Source organism: Argiope bruennichi, chromosome 1 (assembly GCF_947563725.1).
Source record: "Argiope bruennichi chromosome 1, qqArgBrue1.1, whole genome shotgun sequence".
In the NCBI taxonomy this organism is placed as follows: domain Eukaryota; kingdom Metazoa; phylum Arthropoda; class Arachnida; order Araneae; family Araneidae; genus Argiope; species Argiope bruennichi.
Window position 1 is genome coordinate 33,183,127 of NC_079151.1, and position 26,664 is coordinate 33,209,790.

Consider the following 26,664-nt stretch of genomic DNA (forward strand, 5'->3'; position numbering starts at 1 on the left):
TGTCGTGTCATTGTTAAGATATCTAGTTTATAATATCTATTGCTTGTGGTTAATTGAAATTTCCAAATAAGCTCTTTTTTATACCTGTGTGGCTATTACGTGGAATCAAAAAATTTTTTACTTCAGTAGAAATTACTCAATTTCGACTTGATATTTTTATTTACGATAATAAAATTGCGTTTAACCTTGTTTTTCGACGAACTAAGTAATTAGAAATATACGTTAAACTTATTCTTTGTTTCTTATGTCGATATGATGAATGAGTGTACAGCAAAGACAGATGCTGTAATAGATAAAACATTTGGAATTATTACACATGTGAAATTCTACAAACAGTTTTTTTTATAAGTGAACGCATGAATATGGAAGAAAGCATTTGACTATATATCTATCAATAAAATCAAACACTTAAAACGCATGATTGTAACTTTTTATAATTTTATTTCTTAAGAATTTTTCTGAGAATTCTGAAGTAAGTAACGGAACTTTCTTTTTTGATTCATGCATCAACTTAAATGTATCAAGAAATTAAACTATTGCACAATAGTGTATGATTTGTCAGGTAATAATAAATCTAGAATTAACCACCTGTTGTTCATTTATCTAATATCAGAAAAAAAGATTCTTTTTTCTATCTTTTCTTTGACATTTGATGAAAGATGTAAGATCCCTTGTAACAAATAGATAGAGTATCATCGGCTGACAAGCAATCGGGTGACTGACAATTTTGTATCCTACAATTGCTATATTATATCTTAAACATGTTTTTTTTTGACATATCTGAAAGCATTTTAAGAAGTTGACATTTGGACGGGGTCAAGCATTTGTCTATATAAAGGCGCCATCTGCAAAGGAGCAAACAGTAGCATTTTCGGCTGCATTGGAGGCATGTGTAGTGTAAGTATATTATTTTATAATTTCGATATATCGGAATGATATCTTATTGGAAACCAAGCATTTATTTAACCTATTATTTTTGTTTATGGAATTCTTAATTTTCAAATCTGCAAATATTAGTTTCTTTCAGGAGTACTAAAACGTTTTTTCTTTCATTTTATTTGTATATAATTATTATCTCTTTTTTTTCTATATATCATCTTGATCTAACATTTCAAAATTTAAAAAAATCAGCTTCTTATTAAAACGATTTGCTTATTATAGAAGGTCAATGAGATAAAATTATACGTACTTTGAAAAATGTAATTCATTATATTTTGATATGCCAAAAATGAAAACCTTCTTGATGACTATTCCTTCGCCCTCCAGTAACGTAGAATAATTGAGCCATTTCGACAAAAACATGGTAACCGTGGCTTGTTACCTAATAATAATTTGCTCCAGCAGAGGTTACTGATATAGGAAATGTTGAATCGGAAATAGAGCAAACCCACAACAATATATCCTCAGGAGAATCGAGAATCCATTCACTGAATCTGTCGTCCATGCATTGACTTTACCCTTCCCCCTGAAAGGGTTATATAACGATATAATTTAAAAATATAAATTTATTTCATTTCAATACATAATTTAACTAACAGTTACGTTGTCATGGATTACTAACTCTTTTAGCATAATAATGATAAGTAATATGTTTTTGGTAAAAAGGAAAGATGAATTCTTTTTAAAAATGTATTATAGCATGCTATAATGTATCTTATTTATTATTAATTTCGGGGCTGGTGTTTTTTAATTCTGAACTGTCATATCTAGAAGTGTTATCAAGTTTAAAGAAAATTTTAATTTATGTAATAAGTATTTTGATTTAACTCAGAAAAGAGTTTATTTTTATTTCAAAAAATTTATTTGTATGTTTGGATAACATTTTTTTGCTATCAAAAGCTGCTATGTTTTCATAAAAATTTTAAGCTTTCGTTTTAAATGATTAATAAAACAGATAATTTGGATGCAGTTATACAATAAATAACAATACATTATAAATTCTTCTTATTAATAATGCGAAATAATTCCATTTCATCAACTTTTCAAAACTATTTATCAAATTCTAAGTAATCTATTAAGTAACGGATTGTAATTGTTCCGACATTGCATGGCAAATTATATATAAATATAACTTTAAAAATTGAATCCCACATCCATGGCATGATCATTTATTCTTGGTTGCATTTTTACGCCTATTTAGTGTGTGAAAATTTTTAAAACTATTTTTGCATTTGCAACAGCTTATTAGTTAAAGAATTAAATTTCAACTTTTATTTTCTACGTTTTGAGAACACAATCTGTGACGCCCACATGTTGCTTACATCCGTCAGCCCTGTGTGCTCATTAGTTCAATAACATTTAAGTGATTCATCCTTCCCTCTTCTCTAGGTCCCTCGGGGGGGGGGCACCTCGAAATGAGGATGAGATGCTTCCGGCATGGTGGTTGGATTTCGCCACCCTGGAGGGTACACTAATAGGTGGGGGATCTGGCTCCTCCCATCGATGACGGGACGTACTTCCTTCGGGGAGGGTTGTACCGTGGCCGGTGACGGCCCTTAGGACTCAACCACAGTTCCCGCCAATTGCTGTTGCGGCGGTCCGGTCATTCAGTTTTATGGTTTAAATCCGTGTGCCTTAGGGCGGGTCGGAGAGTTAGATGGTTGACTTCCCTCTTCTCTAAAGAGTAATTACTGCTCCTTTAATGAGGTTTCTTCCTTTCATACATAGCTATTAGGGCAAACGAATCTTTTTGATAAGATATTCTACATTATTGTGTGTTGATTCTTATCTAAATTTTCTTATAAATTGTCACTTAACCAACAACGCATTCTATTCCAGTTTTAAAAATTTTACCAGAAATTAATTCCAATTACGAATCTCATGATTAAAATGCGAAAGGTCTTATGTTAAAAAATTCATTTGGCTGAAATCCTCAAATTGATATTTCTTCTGTCGCCAACGGATGCCGATTCGCTAGTGTTAGAAAGCAAGATATCTGTTAAGGCATATGATATGGTAAAAAAGGCAACCACAATCTCTGAAGGAAATGAGAAAGAATTAATGAGTTCTCTAGTAAAAACGAAAAACTATTTTGATTTTACGTCAAGGAAGTCAAACTCGTGTCCCAAAACGAATATCTTTGTGGGCCATCAAATATAACAACAAATTAAAAAATTTATAGTAAAAATTACTTAATATAATTCTTAAATTACTTAAATACATAATTATTAATAACTAACTACAATAATTGACATTAATCAATTAATAATTGGATTCCATCGATGCACCGATTTTAATTCCGGTAGCAGGAAGATTTTAGGTTTTAAATTTTAAATCCTCGGGAAAATGTTTCTTTTTTTTTCTTCGACTTTCTCCATTGTTTTTGAATCAGTTCCTATGCAAATAGAATAAAAGTTAATTGAGAACCAATGCTGTTCATATTTGAAATTAAATTCCATTTAAGTTTTGGACATCTGGATTTAATATATATTTGCCAACCAGGTTTGAAAACACTCGTAAACTGGCTTATGAAAATATTTTCAGGTCTAAAAGCCCTTGGCGAGCAGTTATTAATATATGCGAAGGGAAACAAGACTTCTGTCAGATACAGAATGTTGACATTCACCTTGTATTAATTTTGAAATTAAATACGGAGGATAATATACCCTTCGAAAAATGAAAGATAGAAGCAAAAAGGGGATGTCAAATTTAGTGTAGTTATATATATATGTCCTGATTTAAAGCACCAAAAGAATTATTTAGAAACTGAACCGTTGTCAGATAACGATAAAGACATCTGAGCTGGACCCTCTCAGCTCAAACTTTTCACCATACCAGCGGTGTATCAGAATTAACGTCCACTAGTAATACATATATGGAATGCGGAACTATATATGTACTACTAGTACCTTATATTATTACATAACATTATTAGGTTATGTAATAATCTACCCTATAATATAACCTTACCCTAGACTTCTGAGAACCTTTATAAGAGAAGCCAAATGTCAAGAAGAAAGCAGTGTAGTTCTTATTCATTTTAATCCAGTTTTTACTAAAAATGAGAGATAAATCTTGAAACATTTCTATAAAAACTGAAGTTTTTATCCCTTTATTGGCTCACATACACCAAGACCTCGTTAATTTGGCCAGCATTTGAATTTGACACTCTTACTTGAAGCAGTTAATCTTTAACTAGGAGCATTTCATTGAAATGTTTACCGTAGTTACTCTCTTGCTTTCTGGATCTGGCGATTTGGAAACCGTTAGCAATATGAAGGGATAGCGGCTAGTAGATTTCAATAAATCGAATTTTTGATAAACAGCCCTTTTCTTATTTCCTGAGACCATAAGGAGAATTTTTTCCCCCTCACATCAATACATAGTGTAAGGGTTCATGTTTGTACCCGATCGAACATGCACTTTACACTATAAAGAAACATTTGCTGTATTCGCTATAGATAGCGATATATTCAGTTATTTTTCTTTCTTGCATAATTTGGAAATGTAGAATAAATAATGTTATTTGTTCAGCGACGAAATAACTGCACACAGAGAAGACAACAGAAATAACAAATGGTTTCATTATTAGGTGCCCACAAGAATGTGGTCTTTGTTCATTCTCACTTTATTTGGCCTGATAAGTTGGTCGAACTCTGCAAAATGTCCTGCCGAATACGAGAGATTTAGCTTGGAACACACCTTCTGCATCTCGAAGAATCCCAGATGTGACATCAAACGTTCCGGAGTGTCCCAACAAGACATTCAGGAGATTTTGCGGTTGCACAACCAATACCGGAGTGATTTAGCTCTTGGAAAAGAAACCAGAGCCAAAGGTGGAACTCTGCCTAAAGCAGCCGACATGCTTCAGATGGTGAGTTCAATTATGCATTTTTAAGAATTGTTTGTGGGATATGATTTCTGCCTGGCAATGGGAAATTAATTTTTCTTATGAAATGTTACTTTTGTATGTTATCATTAACTTAGTTGTAGTCAAAATTACAATTCACTTGCTATAATTTTTTTGAAATTTTTCAATTAAAAGTTATTCAGACGAAAGATTAAGGAAGAGTTTTAAAACAAATCTTTGTGTTTTAATCAGAAAGAAATCCGCAAAAGATATTTATCCGTATCTTATCTATAATTAAAATCCAAAATAAATCTTAATAATTTCAGAGAATAAGAATCAAATAACAACAACAATAAAACGACAGTAAAAGTCTAGCAATAAAAAGAGAGAGAGAAAAAAAACAGCTTCATCTGTGGGAATGTTTCAGATAATTGCCTTTTTTTACTCTCTTTTACTGTAGTATATAGAAAGTATAGTAATCGTCAAAAAATTCGAATTCGAGATTTTGACGAATCTCCAAGTTTTAGATGTCCCTCAGTTCAAAAACACATTTTTAGAAAATGTCTGTCCTTCTGAGACAAAGATAAGTCAAATACGTTTTGAGTCAGACGGATGAAATTTGATATACGGTCTTTTCATCAAATTTACTAATTTCTATCAAATTTTGAGTAAAATGTTTTCCAGAGTAAGTTCTTCTGTCCGGTTATTTGAATAAAATTCAACGCATTAACTACAAAACGAAGAGAACTAGATAGATAAGATTTGGTAAACAAATTTGACATCTATAGTGTAGACAGCTGTCACATTTTGAAACAAATCTAACAAGGAGCTGACCGTCTGTCGCTCTGTACTTTCCGAAACATATAAATCAGTAATTATTGTATAGTTATTAATATAATTGATTTAAATATATCAAATTTGGTATGGGATTTTGTGACTACAAGTACATTTTTGTGTCAAATGTTTGTTCCAATCGATTGAGAAAAACTTATCTAAGATACAAATTCAATTTTTGGATACTATTAATGCATGTCAGGGATTTATCGCCAAATAACTCGCCAAGGATCACACGATAGAATCGATAAAAATGCAAAATTCACACCAGAAGTTAATATTTCGTAACTATTGTACGCCAGTGTTATGTAAGATATTAGAGTGTATGCGAGAAAGTTTTGGGAAGACTAATCCTGCTAGTTTATCAGTGTTTTCACCACAAATGTTACTTAATTTTAGCAAATGCTAAGAAAAGTTTCTTTTCCCGGTAGCATAATGATCAAACGATAACAAAGATACATTTTTGGAAATACAAAGCATTTGCGTTTTGTAATTTTTTTTACATTAAATTATACTAAATGGCTTACTCAAAACCTCAACATTCTAATAATTTTTTCATAAATCTCCTGTGATGCATTCACAGGCAAATAGTTCATACAATTACTGTTATTTTTTTAAAATAAACTTTACCTTCAATTGATAATTTTGTTGCGGAAACTTTTATTAGAATTTTTACTAGTAGTTAAGGTAAATTTTTGAATAATAAAATTGATAACTTATCTAGAAACGAAAACTTTTATTCAAATTTCGCCCAAAATAGGTCATCTTTGTCCATGAATTTGATTTCATAATATAATGATAATTCACCAAACATTTGAGTATTAAAGACAAAATCGTTTAAAATTAAGAACTTTTGGAGCTTTAAAGAGAATCAACTCTTTGTAAAAATTGAAAATACTAATAAAAAAAGTTATTAAAATTTTGTATGTAATGTTGGACAATAGACTAGAGATCTGTATAGGAAAAAAAATCCGCTCTAGTAAAAATTTATCCATAAAATAGAGAAACAAACAATAATACATTGATAAATTCCATAGAATAATCCAACAAGAAGTGGTATGTAATCCTGGATATATCATTACAGAGTAGTACTTTCAAAAGTTGTGAGAGAAATCCTTTATCATACTGTACATCGGTATGAGATATTTCTGCAAAAGACTATATGTAGACAAAACAAATATTTAAAAAAATACTTCTCTGAAATGTTTGCAGCGAAAAGCCCTTTCTCCAGTAAAGAAATGTTTGCAGAGAAGGAAGTAAAACTAATATATTTTACAATGATAGATAGATTTTGATCTGGAGAAGGAATAATATAAAATACAAATAGAATAAGACAGCAGCCCCTGTGAAGCCTTGTGATGCAGAAATATTGATCTGGCGTGTATGTGTGCTTCGTGTGTACAAATTCGGTTTTTATTGAATGAATAGGAGAGGATTTCTGTATTTAAGCATTCTCAAAGAAATTGTAAAGAAATACTCTATGGACATTCGTCTAAGAATAAAATTCTCAGCTTCTTAGTATTTGGAGTCCAACTTCTCATAAAAGTGCTCTTTCTGGATGAATTTTGGAATTTTAAATAATTAAGATGAAAATAACTTTTTTTTGTTACTAATATATTTATATAAATTTTTAAGGATCGTTTCTTTCTTTTAACAGCAATATACATTTTCTCATTTTGGTTTTAATAATTTTTTCGATTTTTTTCTGAAATTTCTGCATTTCTCCTTCCAATATTCTTTTCTTTTGGTATTTGGTACTTTTTGTTATATTTGAACAGAATTTAAGTCTTTTTAGAATTAATTGGCATAATGTTTTTAAAACTAAATTGTAAAATAGGCTGTTTAATCTAATTGATTTCTATTACCCTAAAATGTACAGAAAATTGAATGTTTTCATTAATCGATTAGGCCACTTTTAATTTTTGTAATAGCCGCCTTTAACGACTATCTTATTCGCTCTGATTATTGAATTTCTGCCTGTTAAACTATTAACAAGGGATATATTTGGTATAATTCGGTTTTAACGATGCCCAGAAAGTGTGAAGAAAAAATTTGACAAATAACAAAAATATTCTCAAGTGCATTATTATTTATTACGAAAAATTTTGAAAGTGTGAATCACTTGCTATATAGAACGATGATTGAAATCGCCGAATTGGCGAAATTTTTTCCTGGCTCTTTTGGTCGCCGTTGCAACTGACAAGTACCTTACTATATATATTAAAATTGCACTATGTTATTTATATTGAATTGATTATTAAAATTGCACCATAACATATTATTTAATGAAACCCATCAATTAATTGAAATTAGTTTACAACAAATTACTGGCATGGCAAATTAAAATGTGAACTAAATTAAATATACTACCGCCGAATTTGAATTATTTTGGAACGATTTCTCATCAAATGTAATCGTGACAATTTTTTTTATTGATATTTATTATGATATCCATTCTAGATGACGGACCTTTGGTGAGTTTTTGGGCGATTAGAATGGTTTTTGACGTACATGGCGAGAAACCATAAATTGATTTTAAGTTTTACTAAAATGTGCGTATGTTATCGCTAAAGAATATAATTCAGTTATTTCGTAGAATTCTTGGTTATACCATAAAATAATTAATCATGATTTATTAATTATTTCATAGAATTAGTTATCGTATTTTACGATATAACGGATTTCATATTTTAACGACAATCATTACGAGTACCTGCTTGGCGACGGTTAAGCTTAATTTCCTGGTGCATTAAATTTTTTCTTTCGCACCAAAATCTTGAAAACACACACACATTTTTTAAAAAGAATTAAAATTAGGCGATTTATTCAACATTATTGTTTTATCTAAAAAGACTTTTTGAACTTTCATGGCTTACAATTTCTGAATCTTCTTTGAATTCTGAAATAAGGAATTTTTGCAAACCAGTTGCGCTGGTCTCTGCATTAATCTAAAAAAAGAACATTCTACGGCTTCGCTAACAACAGGAATGGGAACCTAATAGCTTCGCTAGCACATTGGACGAAAAGAATTTTTTTTCTCGCATATTTCAAAAGAAATAGAATAAATCACATCTGAAAAAGGCATCGGACAGAATGTTTTACCTCAGAAAACATTCTAGGGTTTCGCTAGCAGCGGAAGTGGGAGACTAGTAGCTTTGCTCATACATTGTACTTAAGGATTCTGAGGTTATCAGAAACAGTTAAAGAAAAAAAAAAATAAAGAAAGAAAGCTCTGTTCCTAATAGCTTTGCTACTAGAAATTAATATCTTTCTTAAGAAGAAATTTAAAGGAATAAATACACTTACTCGGTTCAATCAATTCCTTGTATTCTTCATATGAGCAAAGAACAATTTAAGGAAAAAAAAAAAAAAAACCCTAACACAGATAAACTTTCTAGTAGTGCAAATGTTGTTCTGTCGGCACCATATACATCCCGAAATGAAGATATCAAATTCACCCATACAGTATTCCTATTTGTGATCATAATATTTCTGATTATCCTAATCATCACTTATCGGATTCTTGAATAATCACAAACCTTTTCGAATTGTCACGGGAAATCCACGAAAAGGACAACAAATCTGAAAGAATTTCGTTAGAATGGCAAGAAATGAAAAACTGTGAAATAAAGACAAACGATTTCAAAACGCTCGAGTAGATGTTTTTAATTTTTTATTTTCTATTCTGACAGAATTCATGAACAGATTATTTAATTAGTTTAAATTAACTCAGTAAGAACTGCAAAAGGATAAATATTATCTTTTCATAGCTTTAAAAATAATACGAGAGTGTTCTTTTAGCAATAATAATACTTCCAATTATAAAACGTAATTTAATTAAATTCTTTAATGAATGTCTATTTGCTGATTATTTATTTATTCTCATTTCTTACAAAATTATTGTAATAACTGTACAACTCAACGAGCGAAAAAAAATTGTAAATAAATCAGCATTAGGGTTACTAGGAGAACTATTCCGCTTGCTTTTTTGGGTTACCTATTTGGGGACAAACTCGCGAGCACACTAAACTAGGATTCAATCTTGGTGGATCTTTTTTTAAAGCATTTTTAACAATGCCGTTTAATTAATTAGTTAAGCGAAGCGTTAAATTTAATGCAGCTGTAAAACTGTTCAATGAATTAACCGAGATGATTGTTTTAAATCTGATTGATGATATTCGACAATAATAAGATAGATATCTGTTTCTTGAACATTAGCACATTATATATAAATACAGAATTTCAATTTATATAAAAGCTAGTAAATTTTAACTTTAGATAACAAAGCAATAATTATCTAAGAGACTACCTACTTCTGCTATTCGAGATTTTCCCGTTGCGCTAACACCAACTCACTCACCATACTTTCAAAACTAGTAGAATGCGTAATCCGAAGTTACAAACACGTTACTTTTCGAGATTTGTTGAAATAGAATAGACTAAGTTTATTGAAAACTTCCTGAAGTTTGTGTTAATACTATAATCGGATACTGTGAATATTTTAGATTTTTTTTTTTGCATTTTGCTTTTATTCTAAATATTTTTTAAATGAAAGATGAGTTGCCTTTCGGCACTAGTTAGTTAGCAGGTTATATTGGTTTTATTTAATTACTGTTCATTCATTCAGACATAACTTCATGTCCTCGATTCAATTATTAAACTTTAAAATCTTTGTCAGTCTTTAACATTAAGTCTTTGTAAAGTCATTGTCTGTTCCTAGTATGCATGAATTTTTCTAGTTGCGATCATTCCCATGACATCATAGCGCCCATTAACATTCTCATTATTGTAACGCAACTTTTTTATTTGTCATGTAAACTACATAGATATTAAACACATTCCTTTTTTTTTTAGCTTTCAACAACAGAAAAAATGACGCGATCGATTAAATATTTGATGAAACCAATGAAAAAATTTAATCTATTGTTGAATATTTTGCAAAAAAAAAAAAAAAAAAAAAAAAGGCAAAATTCAGGAAGAATTTGCAGGAGTATTAAATTTTTATCACTGAAAATACAATTTTTAAAACTCTGAAAAAAATGAAAAAGATGTAAAGATTTGTTTTTTTTTTGAAATAATATTTTAAAAAGTTATCGCTGAAAAATGACAAAATTTAACTTCATTTTAAATGAATGAAAATTTTAAAATAATTGCTTCGATTTGCACATACTTACCTTACAAGGTATACATGTGCTAAAATTGGTAGATTTAAAAGACGCTTTACAGGTCTGCCCTGTAAAGCGTCAACACACACTCGCACACACACTTACATACACGCATGCATATTTATCTTTATTATTGCTGGAGATGGATTCAAAAAGAATTCAAACAAACACATAATTTATGCTTTCTGTTCATCAAAGAAAGAATTATAAAAGTAAGTATGCAACCATTACTGAAAAGGTATTTCTGGACTTTGAACATCTGTGTTTACACTTCTCTAATTTTTAATTGAAATAATGTAATACTTTTCTTACATTACTCTTATATATTTGAAAAAAAAATATAGGAAATGTAAGAATATTACTTCTTTTTAATTCTTAGTTTTTGAGTTAGAAAATTAATTAAAGAGTGACATTGATTTAAGTTTAATTATGTGGTATTAAGATTGCTTAAATGTTTTATTTTTTTTCCTATTTTTTTTATAGGTGTGGGATGATGAACTTGCCGCCATTGCTCAGAAATGGGCAGAAAATTGTGAATTTGATCATGATTGTGATGAATGCCGTGATGTCCGTAAGTGCACATTCAAAATTCTATCAGATTTTTAAAGAAGGAAAGTGTGGTGAAAGCTTATAAGCCAGATAACAGCTACGAAACATAGGCAATTGCTTTTGTATTGTGGTCTTGTTACTCGGCTGCGAACTACAAAGTTCCAGGTTCTATCTTCGCTCATATCAGTCCGCCACATTGACCTCGGACGATGAACCTTCAACCTTCGTACAGCTGTTGTGGCGCCATCTACCCACAGCAACCAAGTCAGATTCACTTGACGCGGCAACACAAAGCCGTCAGACTCACTTGGCGCAACAGCATCAGCAACCACTCACCCACACACACTCGCCATAACGCTTGGCGATACTCAAATGCTCAAATGGGTACAGGCGCATTAGACTCGACAGCTAATATATCACCAATCAACGGCCATATCGTTCGACTCACTGGAGGGAGAGTATGTAGTGAAAGCTTATAAGCCAGTTTACAGCTACGCTACTGAAGCAATTGCTTTTGTATTGTGGTCATGTTACTTGGCTGCGAACCACAAGGTCCCACGTTCTATCCTCGCTCATATCAATCCGCCACAAAAGCATATTTACTTCATAGTCGTATCAGATTAATTAATTTTGATAGTGGGATTAAGCAAAAAGAAAGATTATTTATCATGAAAAACAAATGTATAATAATTCCTACCTGAAAAGGAAAAGTTTATTTTTTAAATAGATAGGAGAAAAATGTTAGAATATTCTTCTGCTTAATACGTCCAGAAAAAAAAAATATTTTTTTTTATTGCTAATATATTTGTTGGAACTTTTTGTTGTATAGTATTTAGGTGAATTAGGCAGATATGATTGTCTTGTGAAGAACGATTTTTGATTATTTTGTTTGAAATGTTAATTTTTTTTTATTTTAGTAAATGTATGAAAATAAATGTTTTTATTTATTTATTTTTATTATGATATGATATATTATCACAAAAAATGACTAAAGTGATAAAACTTTGGGTAAACTAACCATTGACATTAATTAACGGTTTCTTTAATTGTAAATAAAGACATTAATTAAGATGATTCAGTTAATTATTATATGAAATCATTATGTTGGGATTATAAGAAAATAATAAATATCAAACAAATTATTATTTTAAGATTATTTACAAGACTTGTCAAAAGAATAAAGCTGAACCAATAAGTAATATTATTAAGTTATTTATTTCCCTTTCTGAAGTTATTTAACAGAGTAAAATTCCTTTATTTATTTATTAATGATTTTAATAATTAAATGTAAACACACATTGTAGTCTTAATATTTTATAATTTGTAGCATTTGTATTTTTTTACCGGTTTATTAATTTTGAAGATAAGAACTTTAATTGATTGATGTGTCAGGGGGTCCCTCAGTTTAGCGGCCCTAGGCGGCTGTTTAATCGGAAAACCTCCACTGATTAGCTAGAATTATGACGAATCAGTCTAAAACCTAAGCCAATGCGCAATCATCCAAAACTCCGAATCTAAAACATTTTTAATGATTTTTTAATTATCTGAATGTTTAATTTCTTTAAGCCTTCCATATTTACGTTATGTTCATATCTCACGTTAATGAAATAAATATAATTATTTTAAAATAGATAGTTTATGTCACGCAATGAAATACTTTGAAAAGACATTTTTAATCCTGTGTTTTTTCCCCAGCTAACTTTGGAGTAGGGCAAAATCTTGCCATTCAGTATGCCTCCTGTTCCAACTGCAAGGAAGACGATATCACCAAACCGAAATGGGCTGACGCTGTAAAAGATTTGTACGATGAAGTGTTGGATTTTCATAAGAACTGGCTGGATAGATTTGAGAGCCATGGAGGACCTGATGTGGAACATTTTACGCAGGTACTGGAAATAACAGAGCCTGCTTTGTATTCTTAGCTATCTATTTACTTTCTTATATCTATTTATAGGAAGCTATCTATTTATTCCACAAGGTTTATCTTTCTTAGCTATCTATTTACTTTCTTATATCTATTTATAGGAAGCTATCTATTTATTACACAAGATCTATATTTCTTAGCTATCTATTTATAGGAAGAAAACAAAGAGAAAATATTGTAAGTTTTAAAAAAAATTCGAACTCGAGATTTTGTTGAATCCCCTAATTTTAACTTAATCTTGAATCTAAAAATCACGTGTTTGAAAAACACAAATCTTGAATCTGAAAAACCACTATTTTGGAATTAGGTCCATTTGTTGTTATTCTATTTGTTTGTGAACACGGCAACTTAAAAAAAAATCTTTGAGCTAGAACAGAGGTTCCCAAACTTTTTTTTTTTCTCTTGGACCACTTTCAAAGTTTTACTATTTTCGGTAGACCCCCTGCTGCTACATTTCTACTGTATTCCCAAAACTCCTTAAAAATATCATCCTAAATTGGGGGTGTTAAGAAGAAAAAAAAAAAGTAGCACATTTTCTTGTGTCCTATTTATTTAAATAATACTTGTGGTTATACAAAATTATAAACATTTATTATTACAAACAAACAACAATTGGCAAAAAATCAACAATGAACTCTGAAATGTAAATCAACAATAAAAAATACTCCTACTTTTAATGAGACGGATGAACTTGATGAATTGACATCAAATTATCAATATTTGGCTTCAGTTTTGTAAGAAGTAATCTCAAATCTTGAGTAATCTCAAATTTTGAATACCTACCTATGAATGATGCTACCTGCCTACGTTGATAGGTAAATCCAAGCCAAAAATTTTGTTCTTTATTATGAAAACCAGAAAATTTTTCGTGGACCCCCACTTACAACTTGTGAACCCCTGTTTTCTTTTCACGTCTACGTGGACCCCCGTGTGGTCTCCTATGGACCCCTGGGGGTCCACGTGGACTACTTTGGGAACCTATGAGTTAGAAGGATGACCTTTGGTTTGTGGTCTTTATACCAAATTTGTAGATTTCTATAAAATATTGAACGAAATTCATACACCAAGAACAAATGACTGCATGAAGGCGAGGACCGTAATTACTACAGTGCGCGAAAAAAGTATAAGGACAACGTGTAATTGCGTGAAAATATGCTTTATTTCCATTTCACCTAAATGAACTTTTTATATTTCTTACTTCTGCAGCATAATTTTGTGATAACACTTATATAACATAAAAAACATAATTTAGCTTCAAAATATTGATTTTAAAAAATTTAACATTAAATGAAATACGGAAAAAATTATAAGGACATGTTATAAAATACTTAAAAAATGTTTCAATAATGAAGAAAACTACCTTTTTTTTCAATCACTTGAATAAGCCGAGAGGTCATATATCCTGAAAGATCTTTTAAAATGTCCACAGATATTTTTTCCCAAGCGTCTTTGATAGCGACGGCAAGATCCTGTGTACATTGATACTGTGTGCCGTTTTTATAAACTTCTCGGGCTAGAAGTCCCCATAAGTTTTCGATTGGATTAAGATCGAGACTTCTCGCCGGCCAATCAAGTAAATTTACAGAATTAGCTTCAAACCAGAGTTTTGCACTCGTAGAAACGTGTATCGAAGCATTATCCTGCTGAAAAATATAGTCCCCTGAAGTAATTAGTGGCGCTTCAGGTAAAAAACTTTCTCCTAACATATTAACATACCTGTCCGAATTCATTTTACGGTTGATAAATACAATTGGAGTGGTTCCATTTGCCGCAAAAGCGCCCCATACCATAACCGAGCCACCACTATATTGGCTCCTGGAAAACACTTCCTTGATCTTTCGCAGATCATACCAAAAATAACGAAAACCATCAGTTCCATCAAGAATGAACTTTTTTTTTTGCCCGAAAAAATTACACCAGCCCGCTTTTGACCAAGAGAAATGTATTTTTTGGCAAAGAAACTCTTCTTTTCTTATGATGATTTGTAAGAGGGGGGCGTGACACTAATTTCCCATAAGAAACTTGAGAATATTTACTCAAAACATTTTGAACAGTCCTTGTTGAGCATGGTAAACTCAAATTTTGTCTAACTTCATCTGCGGTTTCTCTTTTCTCGCAAGCTCTCCTTACAATCATTCTTTTTTGTCGACGAGTGAGAATTTCTGGCCTCCCAGTTCGCTTTTTCATACCATACATCCCAGGATTTTTTAGAAAATTATAAACCACCGTTTTAGATCTCTTGATTCTTTTTGAAATTTCCTATCCATTTAATCCACATTCTCGAAAAGCAACAATATTTCCTTTTTCAGAGTCAGAAAGTTGAGTTCCTTAGGGCATCGTTTAAAAATTCACACTGAAAGTCGCCGAGTGGGAAATTCTTTTCGCAAATGAATCTTTTAAGTCGGAATTGTCATTTTATGCTTTCAAATATGCAAATTTTTAAATAATTACTGGAGAAAAAGCAATGTCCTTATACTTTTTTCCGTTTTCATTTAGGTTTAAAAATCAAAATTTAAATTTTAGCAGATTTAAAATTGAAAATTTTAATTACTTTACGCATAAAATATTTTAGTTTTACTTCTATTTTTGCTGCAAAAATTTGCATACGATTCTGTAAACAAGAAGCTTCTAGATTTGGCAATTTTTCGCGTGTCCTTATAATTTTTTCGGGCACTGTACTAAAGGTAAACAGATGAATGGATAAAATTTAACTCATGCTTTTACTTTTATAGTGTAAATTCAGACGAAATTTTGAACCAAACTCGTCAAAGGGTTGACAATCTTTCAGCCTTTACATTGTGGTATGCATACAAATGCTATAATTTAAAAATGTGATGATAGGTAAATAAAATTTTGTATGTATAGTAAAATTGCAGTTCTGCTTCAAATCTTGATTTTAATAGGTTGACGAAAAAGTATCCGAAAGATAGAATCAATTGTCTTCATTATAATACGAAGAACAAAATGATCCAATGCAGGACAATTGAAAATAAAGATCTGAGCACTCGTGGCGGTCATGCAATTGCTCAAAGTTCACAATTTTTATGTGCAGGTATCATCTTTATTAAGGAGAACCATTCTCATTGGTTGTAAGAGGTTATCCTCATACGTATACGAGTTACAACTATTCAATAATACATCTAATCTAAAAGTGCAAATATATACAAACGTTTATAGATTAATTTAAATCAATATTTTAATATATCATTTTTCTTACTTTTCTGAATAGAAATGTCTCTTAGAAAATTCTGAGGTTACATAAATATATCATAACATTATAGCTAATTTTTTTTAGTAAGGATGGATTTGCGATTAGTACTAGTCGATTCAGTAATATAAAATGTCAACTAGGATCTTGTGGAATAAGGTATGTCTGAAAAACAAGGATTGGAAAAAGAAAGCGATATATCTATTTTCTAGTCATGCTTTTAACAGCACTAAAGTGTGCACTAAATATATATATTTTAGAGAAACACAAATGTGGACAAATTTTCTCTGAAAATCAGCCAGGATGGCAACTAATCTTCTTACTAAGGAGTCGCGATAAATTTCTTTGTACTCAGATATTTTGATCAGCAAAGTTGCCACCCCCCCCTATAATCACATTTATTTTATCTGCAGACACTTACTACATTCAGAGCCGGTGTCTATTTTCTCACGATGTAATGAGAATACAATCATTCGGCATACATTTCTGGAATGCTGTTTGTATTCACACCTCAGTTTGAGATGATCCGGCACCACTTGTCCGAAATTGAGGGAGTTGCGGAGAGATTCATTCCATCTAAATTATCTTTATATAAAGAACTCGCTATATTTCTTCCAGTAAATCGTGTATTAAGAATATTGATATTTGTCTATTTGTACGGCTCCCATAATAAATCACCAAAAAATGCAAGTTGTTGCTATCTTGGCGATTGGTTACTCGGCGTTGGCAATCTGAAAATCGCCAAATAAATCCAGAAAAGCAGCTATCTTGACATCGTTTGTATGATAGAACTTCGCAATTTTAGTATAGCCTAAAAATGGAAAAAAAAACCCCTTGAAGGCTGCAGAAATAAATTAATGCCAAAATATTTTTCTAAATATAATTCTTTTTTATCCAATTTCAAAATACAATGAAGAATATTTTTGACAAAAGAATATCTATATCTTCACGTTCATGAATTTGGTCCACAAGTTGAAAAATATTTATATATTTATTTAAAACTGCATACACTATATCTCATCCATTGAGCTAACTGAATTTTTAATTTATTGTGTTCCCATACCTGCGAAATGTTTGTCTAAAATCAGAAAATTCAAAACCAGACAGGAGCTTAAAATGTTTTAATTCTTTAGCATTCTCCAGATCAAAGATTTTTGACAATTCCAATACTTTTTGTTTGTGATAAAATAAAAACGGATAAAAAAAATAAAATCAGTAAGAATTCCCAGCTTTGTTTTCAATCATTTGATTTTTTTTTGTTCGAGAGATGCTAGAAAGAGAATTTGATTACCCTTTGAGTTGAATTTTAGAAATTCTTATTGATGTTTGTTATGAATGGTTTAGTCATTATTTTTTCGTTTGCTGTAAAAGTCTTTCTATTTTTTTTCGTTCTCTCCTCGATTCTCTGAATTCTATTTCCTTCACCATTATTCATTTGAAAATAATGCACTTCACTACGGCTAATTTTTTATATAATATTTCTCTTTTTTTTAGATTATATGGTCTAAGACATGGAGACTCGGTTGCGGTTACACAGCTTACAAAACAGGGAAGACATACAATCGATTTTATGTCTGCAACTATGGACCTTCGTATGTATTTTTAGTTTCTTTAAAAATTATACGACTGTTGATTATATTTTGGAGATTATATACTTCTAATTAATATTGAATAAACCGCACGAAGCAAATCGTATACCTGATTTTAAATACAGGGTGTCTACTAAAGGCTTTCTAAAACATATGAACTTGAGAATACTGATAACTACTGGTCTAGGTTTAATTAAGTGACAAGGTTGCATGGCAACCTGGTTACAAATAATAGAGTTAGTGTTCCTGTCTCAAAAACGTCAACTAGAAAAGTATGAATCGTTTTCGTCTAAGAACGAAAAAATGTTTTCTATTCAATAATGCTAAGAACGTATGAAACGTGCATTTGGTTGATTGTAGTTTTCCAAATAAAAGATAACAACATTTGACAACGTTGACCTGATGCCATAGCGTATTTTGAATATCGAAAATAAAAGTATCAGCTGAGAACTAATTGTTTAGTTTTACGCTTAACGCTTCGCAGACGTAACAATATTGGAAATTACGACCAAGAAAATGCGCTTTTAACAGTTTTGGTATTAGCATTATTCTGCTCAAGATGCTTTTCTATACTTAAATGAATAACGCTCTACAATATTGCAATGGATTTTTTTCCCTATCTTGTATCATTTTTGATATAAGAATGCTAACTTCGTTATTTACCACTAGGTGGCGCTGTAACATATCCCAGCTGAGGCGCATGCCTTTTAATTATACTTAGATACCAAATTCGTGGCAGTAGTTTCACTATTCTGAAATTAAAGCGGGGTGAAAGGACTTTAATGGACATCTTAGGCATACGGCAGTGAAGAACTGAAGGTGTAATAAGATTGAAAAAAAAATGTATTTAAGACTAGGTTTCATAGAGTTAATGAAAAGTTAACATCACTGTGAGTTTAGGGGGGAGGTTGCTTTGGCACTTCTGCCAGGGAACAGGATCATCTTGGTATGATCTTGATGCAGGGTAGCGACCGCAGTAACATAAATATTGCGGTAAAATATTAGCCATGAGAATTTGAAACGACATACAAAGTACCATTTTCTCATTTTTGAAGATTTTATATACAATAAAAGAGCATCAGTTTTGTACTTGCTCGTTCACGAAGCTTCTAGTTGAGCCACTGCATAAATCTCTTCATTTTTCATATGTTCTTTGGCAATATTAATTATTCCAAATTGTTTTTAGTAGCTGTACTTGTTTATCGACAAATATGATTTGAAAGATGCGATAATTCTCTGAAACTGACAATTATTAATATGCTAGCCTCATAGATAAAAACCCAGTCTTAAAAATAGCTTTGCCTAATCTTGATATACGGCTGGCCGAACTGACAGAATTTTACCGAAATTTTGAGGAGTTCCAAATAGGTGCTCAAAGTATGTCGAACATGCCATAAAAATATAAGTTATGAATATTCATAATTTTTTCATTAAAATAATCCACGAGCTATGATCTACCGCAATTTCAAGCGCATGAGGCATAACCGCAATGTCACCAGAATCGGTTGGGCTTTGAAATTCACATTTTATGCATTTAAGATTTTAATTAGAACTTTTTTGTATAAAAGTTCATTTTTTTTTCTGTAGAGGAAATGTGAATGAACAGCCTGTTTATAAACAAGGAAATCCTTGCTCGGTTTGCCCATCCAACACCTGTTGTGGTTCTGCCTGTAAAAGTGGACCAAACTACCCGGGACTGTGCAGTAAGACGCCTTCCTTTAATTAATTAATTGAACCCACTAATTATTAAAAATGTTTTTAATTTCTTTTACCGTTTTGTTTAAAATTACCTTTACATTTTTCGTTTTTTATGCCCGGTAGTTTTTTGAAGATAACCCGCAATTAATAGCTTTATTGTTTATATTTGCTACTTAAAAATTGTTTAAATAAATATTAAATAAAAACTAATAAAAGTATCTAGTTATGGAAGTTTGGCAATAAACCAAAGAATATTGTATTGTTTCAAGGCCCTCACAAAGTCTAATCCTGTCCTGATCGAACAACTATGGACCAATTACTCTTAATAAGAATTACGCTTATGCGCTATTTTACGTGCTTGTATATTATATCAATATTTTATAAAAACATTTTGATTGCATTTTCACCTAAAATTCGAATTGTGGAGTATAATGTGGAGAATATCTAATGACGATAAGCAATATATTTGAGGATTTTTATTCTCCGTTATATTTGGACTTTCAATTGATGATGAGAGATAAGATCGATTAATATCTAATGACGATAAGCAATATATTTGCGGATTTTTATTCTCCGTTATATTTGGACTTTCAATTGATGATGAGAGATAAGATTGATTAATATCTAATGATGATAAGCAATATATTTGAGGATTTTTATTCTCCGTCATATATGGACTTTCAATTGATGATGAGAGATAATATCGATTAATATCTAATAATATCGACGGAGTGTAATATCGATAATATCGACGGAGAATAAAAATCCTCAAATATATTACTTATCATCTAATGATGATAAGTAATATATTTGAGGATTTTTATTCTCCGTCATATTTGGACTTTCAATTGATGATGAGATCGATTAATATAAAATGGTCAGATTTTCTGAACTTTAGTCAGCGATGCTCATTATGAGACAGCATAAGGAGTATTAGACAAAATCCCGAAGTCATTTAAGTAAATTAAGAAAATAAAGCTATAATTCAGAAATAATGGATTAGTTAATTATATAAAAAAGATGGAAGAGAAAAAGAAGGTTGAATTTCATAATAATAAAACATTTCTTTTCTATCGCTTTGACTGTTTTTTTTTTCTGGAGACTGATCCATCTACATCAACTTTAGATAGAGGTGGCCACGTGCTATCAACAATATAAAATAAATAGGAAGTTTTTAAAAATATAATTGTTCTCCTAAATAAAAATAATTAATCCAGTTTAAACATTTTTAAAAAAATATGAACTATTTTTTAATAAATAAAGAGATAAAACTAGTTCATCCTTTTCTTATGTGAACAATTTAGGTATATGTAAAATCTAAACCATCATTGATATTTTTTCAAATTCAGGATATTTTTAATTGGAGTCAAATGGCGAAGCTGTTTTGGTATTTTAAATGTGTAGCAAAAGCTAGGAATTTGAAATTAACTCTTTAATTTTGTTTTGAAAAACCCTTAACCTTTAATAATTTAAAAAATATCATTTGCCTATAAGTAACACTCAAAGCAAACCAGAACATTTAATTTAGATTTGAAAAAAAAAAAACTCCGTGACACTTTTCAAATCTTAGTGTATCTTCGGTAACCGAGAATGTATGAGTATTAGGTAAAATATGAAATCTACCGAATTATTGTAAATGATGCCGTGCTTTTAAATTTCCGAGATATGTATACTGTGAGATTTTTACATTGTAAAAACACTCAAATTACCTTTTTGGTGAAGGGAATAAGAGCCAACAATTTGAAACGCATACAACATGCACAAAATTAATATCACATAGACATTCATTGATAGCTGTAAAAATCCCTCAGTAAAAACCATTGATGTAAATAACCTTATATAAAATGTTGGTTAAAAAGAGAGGTAAATTAAAAAAAGGAAGGTCTATCTTCTTCCACCGAAAAATCAATATTTAGATTCGTTCCTTTCTTGTTGAGGATTCATCAATGAATGATAAGATATAATAAGCGAGTCCGGTTTCTCACCAGAAATTCACCAAAGCCTGCCATTTCGGATAGTAGCTTTTAAAAGATTGCAACAACTTTTAGAGTCAGAATTAACACATTTAGCAATAAATTTCCAATGAAAATTCCACTTTGGCGATCAGACACATTTTTAGCGTCGGGGCATGAACTCAAATTCTCTACTCAACCATTTTTTAATTATTATAGACACAAACGTTAACATAGAAGCTTTTTATTTGAAATCACCCATTCCTTTTTAGAAAAGAAAACTTAACCGATTTATTTTCAGAATTGCTGGATCCAAACACAGCTCCAGTTTATCAAAGAAATTTGAACAATCTCCTCTTCTTCTGCGATTCCAATCCGAAGGCCAAGGACTGCGAAACTCAAATTACTGGAGCCAATAAATGGACCAACAAAGCCTCACTGGAAGGTAAATAGAATTTTTTTCGAAAAATTCAGCAGTGTTATTTTTTGTGTATTTATCATAGATTTTCTTTAGATGTTTATGGAAGGGACACTTTACATCACATCAGATTATGCAAATATGCTGTAATATCATCTAATTACGATCTAACATAGTATCACGATGTGAGGTATTTTTCTGTTGCAAGATCGCAGTGAGCTATAAAATAAAATTATATTCACTAGGAGTATTTGATGTGACTCATATGACTACTAAAAGACACCATTTTATAAAAAAAATATTCCAAGAGGAATACGTTGTCTTCAGATTACTTAGGTTTCGTTTTAGATATAAAATTAGATTAACATTATTTAATTATTCTTTTGGGACAGAATCTATTATCATTTTATTATTATTGCCGTTACTTGTAAAAAGCTATTCTGTTGAAGATAAGATTGAATTACTTTTAACTGTATAATTATTAAAAAATATTTTAGTCCTCATAAAAAAATAACAAAAAATACGACTGACTGTTTGGCTTTTGAAATTTACTTAATTACTTAATGGCGAATTTTTCTAAATTGCTTGTCAGTTGAAGTGAACTTTTGGAATTTTCACTCAGTAGGAAATGAAATATTACAACCAATATTAATAAAAAAAACAACGACTACTGAATGCATTAACATTCATTATATTTTCTTTAATAAAACTGTGCTAGCTCCATAATGAATAATAAATCAGATTATATTCACTTCTTTGTACATATTTGAAATAGTAGAAAATGTTTTATTAATGAGTATTAATTAAATTTCTTAAAAAAGGGACTTATGAATATTAATGAAATGTCTGTCTTAATTTTAAAGTCTTCTGTTATTTTTGGTATGATGAAGATGATATATGATAATCTTAATACTATCTCTCATATTCTGCCTATTTATTGTACAAACAACTTCACACACTTTCAAGAACACATGAATAAAGACCTATCAGAATTTTAAATCTATTATATTATCAAGAGAAGTTAGATCGTATTCCTTTTCATCTATGTGTCCTGGATTAATTCTTGGCAATATGTTTGGAAGATGCAGTTCAGAATATAATATAGTATGTCTGATGTTCAGGAAATCCGATTTAACTCAAATAAACAAACCAGTTACTCGAATCATTTATTGGATAACGTTTGAATACTTTTGTTGTAATATAATTGGCTATTGGTTATAGATAAATACAAGATTTAAAATTAGGTTGAAATATCATATTTTAATTAATAACGATTAGAAGATATTCGAATTATCATATGATTATTGGCATTTTATTTATGAGTGCACCATTAAAACAAAGAACAAACATTGAAATTGAAAATATCCAAATAACCGTTAGGACAGTGGCTGTATCATTGAGGATATCTCGTTTTCGTTTCCAAATCAGATCCAACAATAGTAGTGGCGAAATGCGATCACTGGATATGAGCATTATAGCTAATAATAATGCTAAAAGACACATTCTCGTAATAAACAATGTGTATTAACACATAATTAAACGAGGCTGATATTATATAACAAATGATACCAATTTATACTAAATTAAATAAGAGTGAAAGTTATAGTTTCCCCAATCATAATATCCCAAATTGTAAACACATATTTAGTTCCACTTACAATATTTAATTAAATTTTGGATTATTTTTTAAAAAAATAATTAATAAATTACAGATAAAAATTAGCTTATTTTTAAGAATCGTTTGGGGCTTGGTAATGCTTCGACAAGTTACAGATATTGAAATTCTTTGATGTAACTGATTTCTCAATTTAAATTAATCAGCAGACGATAAATACATAGATTTAGTGTACAAATACCAAATAACTGTCAACTACTAGTTTGATGTATGTTAAATAAAATCTTTTCCATAAATGTTTGTAATAATATAATAAATATTTATATTAAAACATGAAAAGAGTAAAGAGTACTTATAACAAACTTCCAATTTTCTTAACAAATACCAACGCATTAAAAAAGATTTTAATAAAGATAGTAATTAAATAGTTGATTTTCCATTAATAAAAGTTCTGGAAATAATTTCATCCGAAGCAAAAATAGCCATAGGAATTATTTATGAAATAAAGGCAAAATTTTTTACTTAAAAGTGACTTACCATCTACGGGTTATTATTTCCAAGAAATTCTGAAGTATAAAGGTTTTAGAGTTCAGGTCTCTGTAAGTAAACAAAAAGGAATATCCACTGCTTTTTCTTTAAAGAGTGTCTACTACACAGACAAATGGAATTGTCTGGGCGAGTTTGTGAGTTTATGCCCTAAATTTAGAATGGAAATTTCACTTGAAAGCCGGCGAACAAAGAGAATTTCATGGAAGACTGGGATCTCAAAAAGATCTTAAAAGAAAATTAGAATTTTTTTTTTGTCTTTCCTTGTGAAGAAGGTTTATATCTTTGAAGAAATGAAATTCTGTAAATGAATTTAATTATTTCATAAAATTATTTTTTTAAAGGCAAGAATTAAATACAAAAATTTAATAAAAATAGTTTTTTCTTTTCAGTCTTCACCAGTATATCTTGAAAATCTTCATTTTTGAATTTAATTTAAGGCCCCCTCATATAATACGGCCGATCTTATTTTAAATTAAAATTGTGAGGATGTTGAAAAAATAAAAAACAAGCATGTGGTTGTTAATGCCATCTTTCTTCTTAAAATTTTAAAATTAATACTTTGTTCCACTTTTGATGCTTTAATTCAAAATTAAAATTTCGCAGAATAAATTTTATATAGGTAATATGATTGTGAAGAAAACTTAGTTTAATTTTAATATTTTATTCAATAAATTCATTTCTTCTAAATTTTCCTTCAGTTAACAACAGCAACAAAAAACAATAACGGAACGAAACATAAAGAAATATTATTTATTTCTATATAAAGTATAACAGAAATAAATAATACAAACAGAAATAAAAAAAAATAATAACCCTAAAATACACACACACACACACACACACACACACACACACACACACACACACACACACACACACACGCACGCACACACACACACACACACACACACACACACACACAACTTAATTAATGAAAAACTTGAAAACATTGGGAACATGAAACAGCGTAGAATAAGGATCTGGGCAAAAAACAGTTTCTGTATTTTGAAAGAATAACAGCTACTAATGGCCTTATCTCTTTACACCTTTCATGGATTCTCTTATGATTCAGGTAAAAAGCATTAAAGTTTTGAGAAAATTTATCGCATAATATGGAAGAGCATTAAAAATCTTATCACATTCAATTGTATATTTCCTTTCTTTAGTTCAATTACTGTATTAAAAAAGACTAAGCTCTCGAGGTCAAAATAAGAGCGACGCTCTATAAGCCAAACAAATGCACATTTTCTCATCTACGGGGAAAGTTATAAGAATTCAGAAAGCTAAGACACCACGTGACCATATTATCTCCATATTAAGTACTCAGTGAATAAGCACAATAGGAATATTTGCTTATTTACTGAGTGATAAATATGAGAATAGTTATTATATAACTTTTTGTATAGATGATATAGAAAAAGTGATTTATTTTATTTCCATCGAATTTCATTTATAAAAAATGGCTCCAGTAAATTTTTAAACGTTTTTAGTTGTTTCCTACTTGTAAAGACGAATTTTTCACTTATTTGTTGATATGATAGAGTTTCGTTGTGTGTTTTGATGTTCGTTAACAGTGTTTTAATGATAGTGCCCGATTTTAATATTTTTGTGGCTTAATTTTAAATTAATCTATCGTTTGCATTAAACTTTGAAGAATCATAAACTACTTAATAGTGAATTTGAGAAAAATTGAGTTTAAGATTCCATAACATTTTTAACAAAAAAAAAAAAAAGTTAGATAGTAGAAAATAAAAAAAGTTTTTAGAACATATTCTTTTCAATTGCTTTTGTTAATTTACTTTAAGAATTTGTGAAATAAAATAAATCAATTCAATGGTACTATTTAATTGTAAATTTAAGAACATCTCTTTTTTAAGATTCCGCAGACCCTCAGGGGGGCACCTCGATTTGAGGATGAGATGCTTCCGGCATGGTGGTTGGATCTCGCCACCCTGGAGGGTACACTAATAGGTGGGGGATCTGGCTCCTCCCATCAATGACGGGACGTACTTCCTTCGGGGAGGGTTGTACCGTGGCCGGTGTCGGCCCTTAGGACTCAACCACAGTTCCCGCCAATTGCTGTTGCGGCGGTCCGGTCATTCAGTTTTATGGTTTAAATCCGTGTGCCTTAAGGCGGGTCGGAGAGTTAGATGGTTGACTTTTAAGATTCCGCAGTATTTAAAAATTAAAGGATTATAAATTAAATGAAAAGAGATGATACTTAAAATGAAAAAAAAAATCACTTAAAAAAACTATAAAAGAGTTTTTTTTAAATGTTGAATTTGGCAAATCTATTTGTAAGAGTCTATATCGGTTGAATGAATCAATTTACATGACGTCACAATGACGTGATAAAAGCATCTGTACATGCCTC

The 26,664-nt window shown here is 30.3% G+C and overlaps 1 protein-coding gene across 1 annotated transcript in view; it reads left to right on the plus strand.

Moving 5' to 3' along the window:
* The first annotated feature begins 773 nt into the window (after positions 1 to 773).
* Positions 774 to 26,664, plus strand: part of LOC129967415 (CRISP/Allergen/PR-1-like) — a 28,809-nt gene continuing 2,918 nt past the window's right edge. Inside the window, exons 1-7 of the mRNA XM_056081884.1 lie at positions 774 to 897; positions 4,532 to 4,813; positions 11,272 to 11,359; positions 13,033 to 13,223; positions 17,964 to 18,061; positions 19,646 to 19,761; positions 22,010 to 22,153. Of these exons, the coding sequence (XP_055937859.1) occupies positions 889 to 897; positions 4,532 to 4,813; positions 11,272 to 11,359; positions 13,033 to 13,223; positions 17,964 to 18,061; positions 19,646 to 19,761; positions 22,010 to 22,153 (928 nt within the window). The 5' untranslated portion in view covers positions 774 to 888. The remainder of the gene's footprint in view (positions 898 to 4,531; positions 4,814 to 11,271; positions 11,360 to 13,032; positions 13,224 to 17,963; positions 18,062 to 19,645; positions 19,762 to 22,009; positions 22,154 to 26,664) is intronic.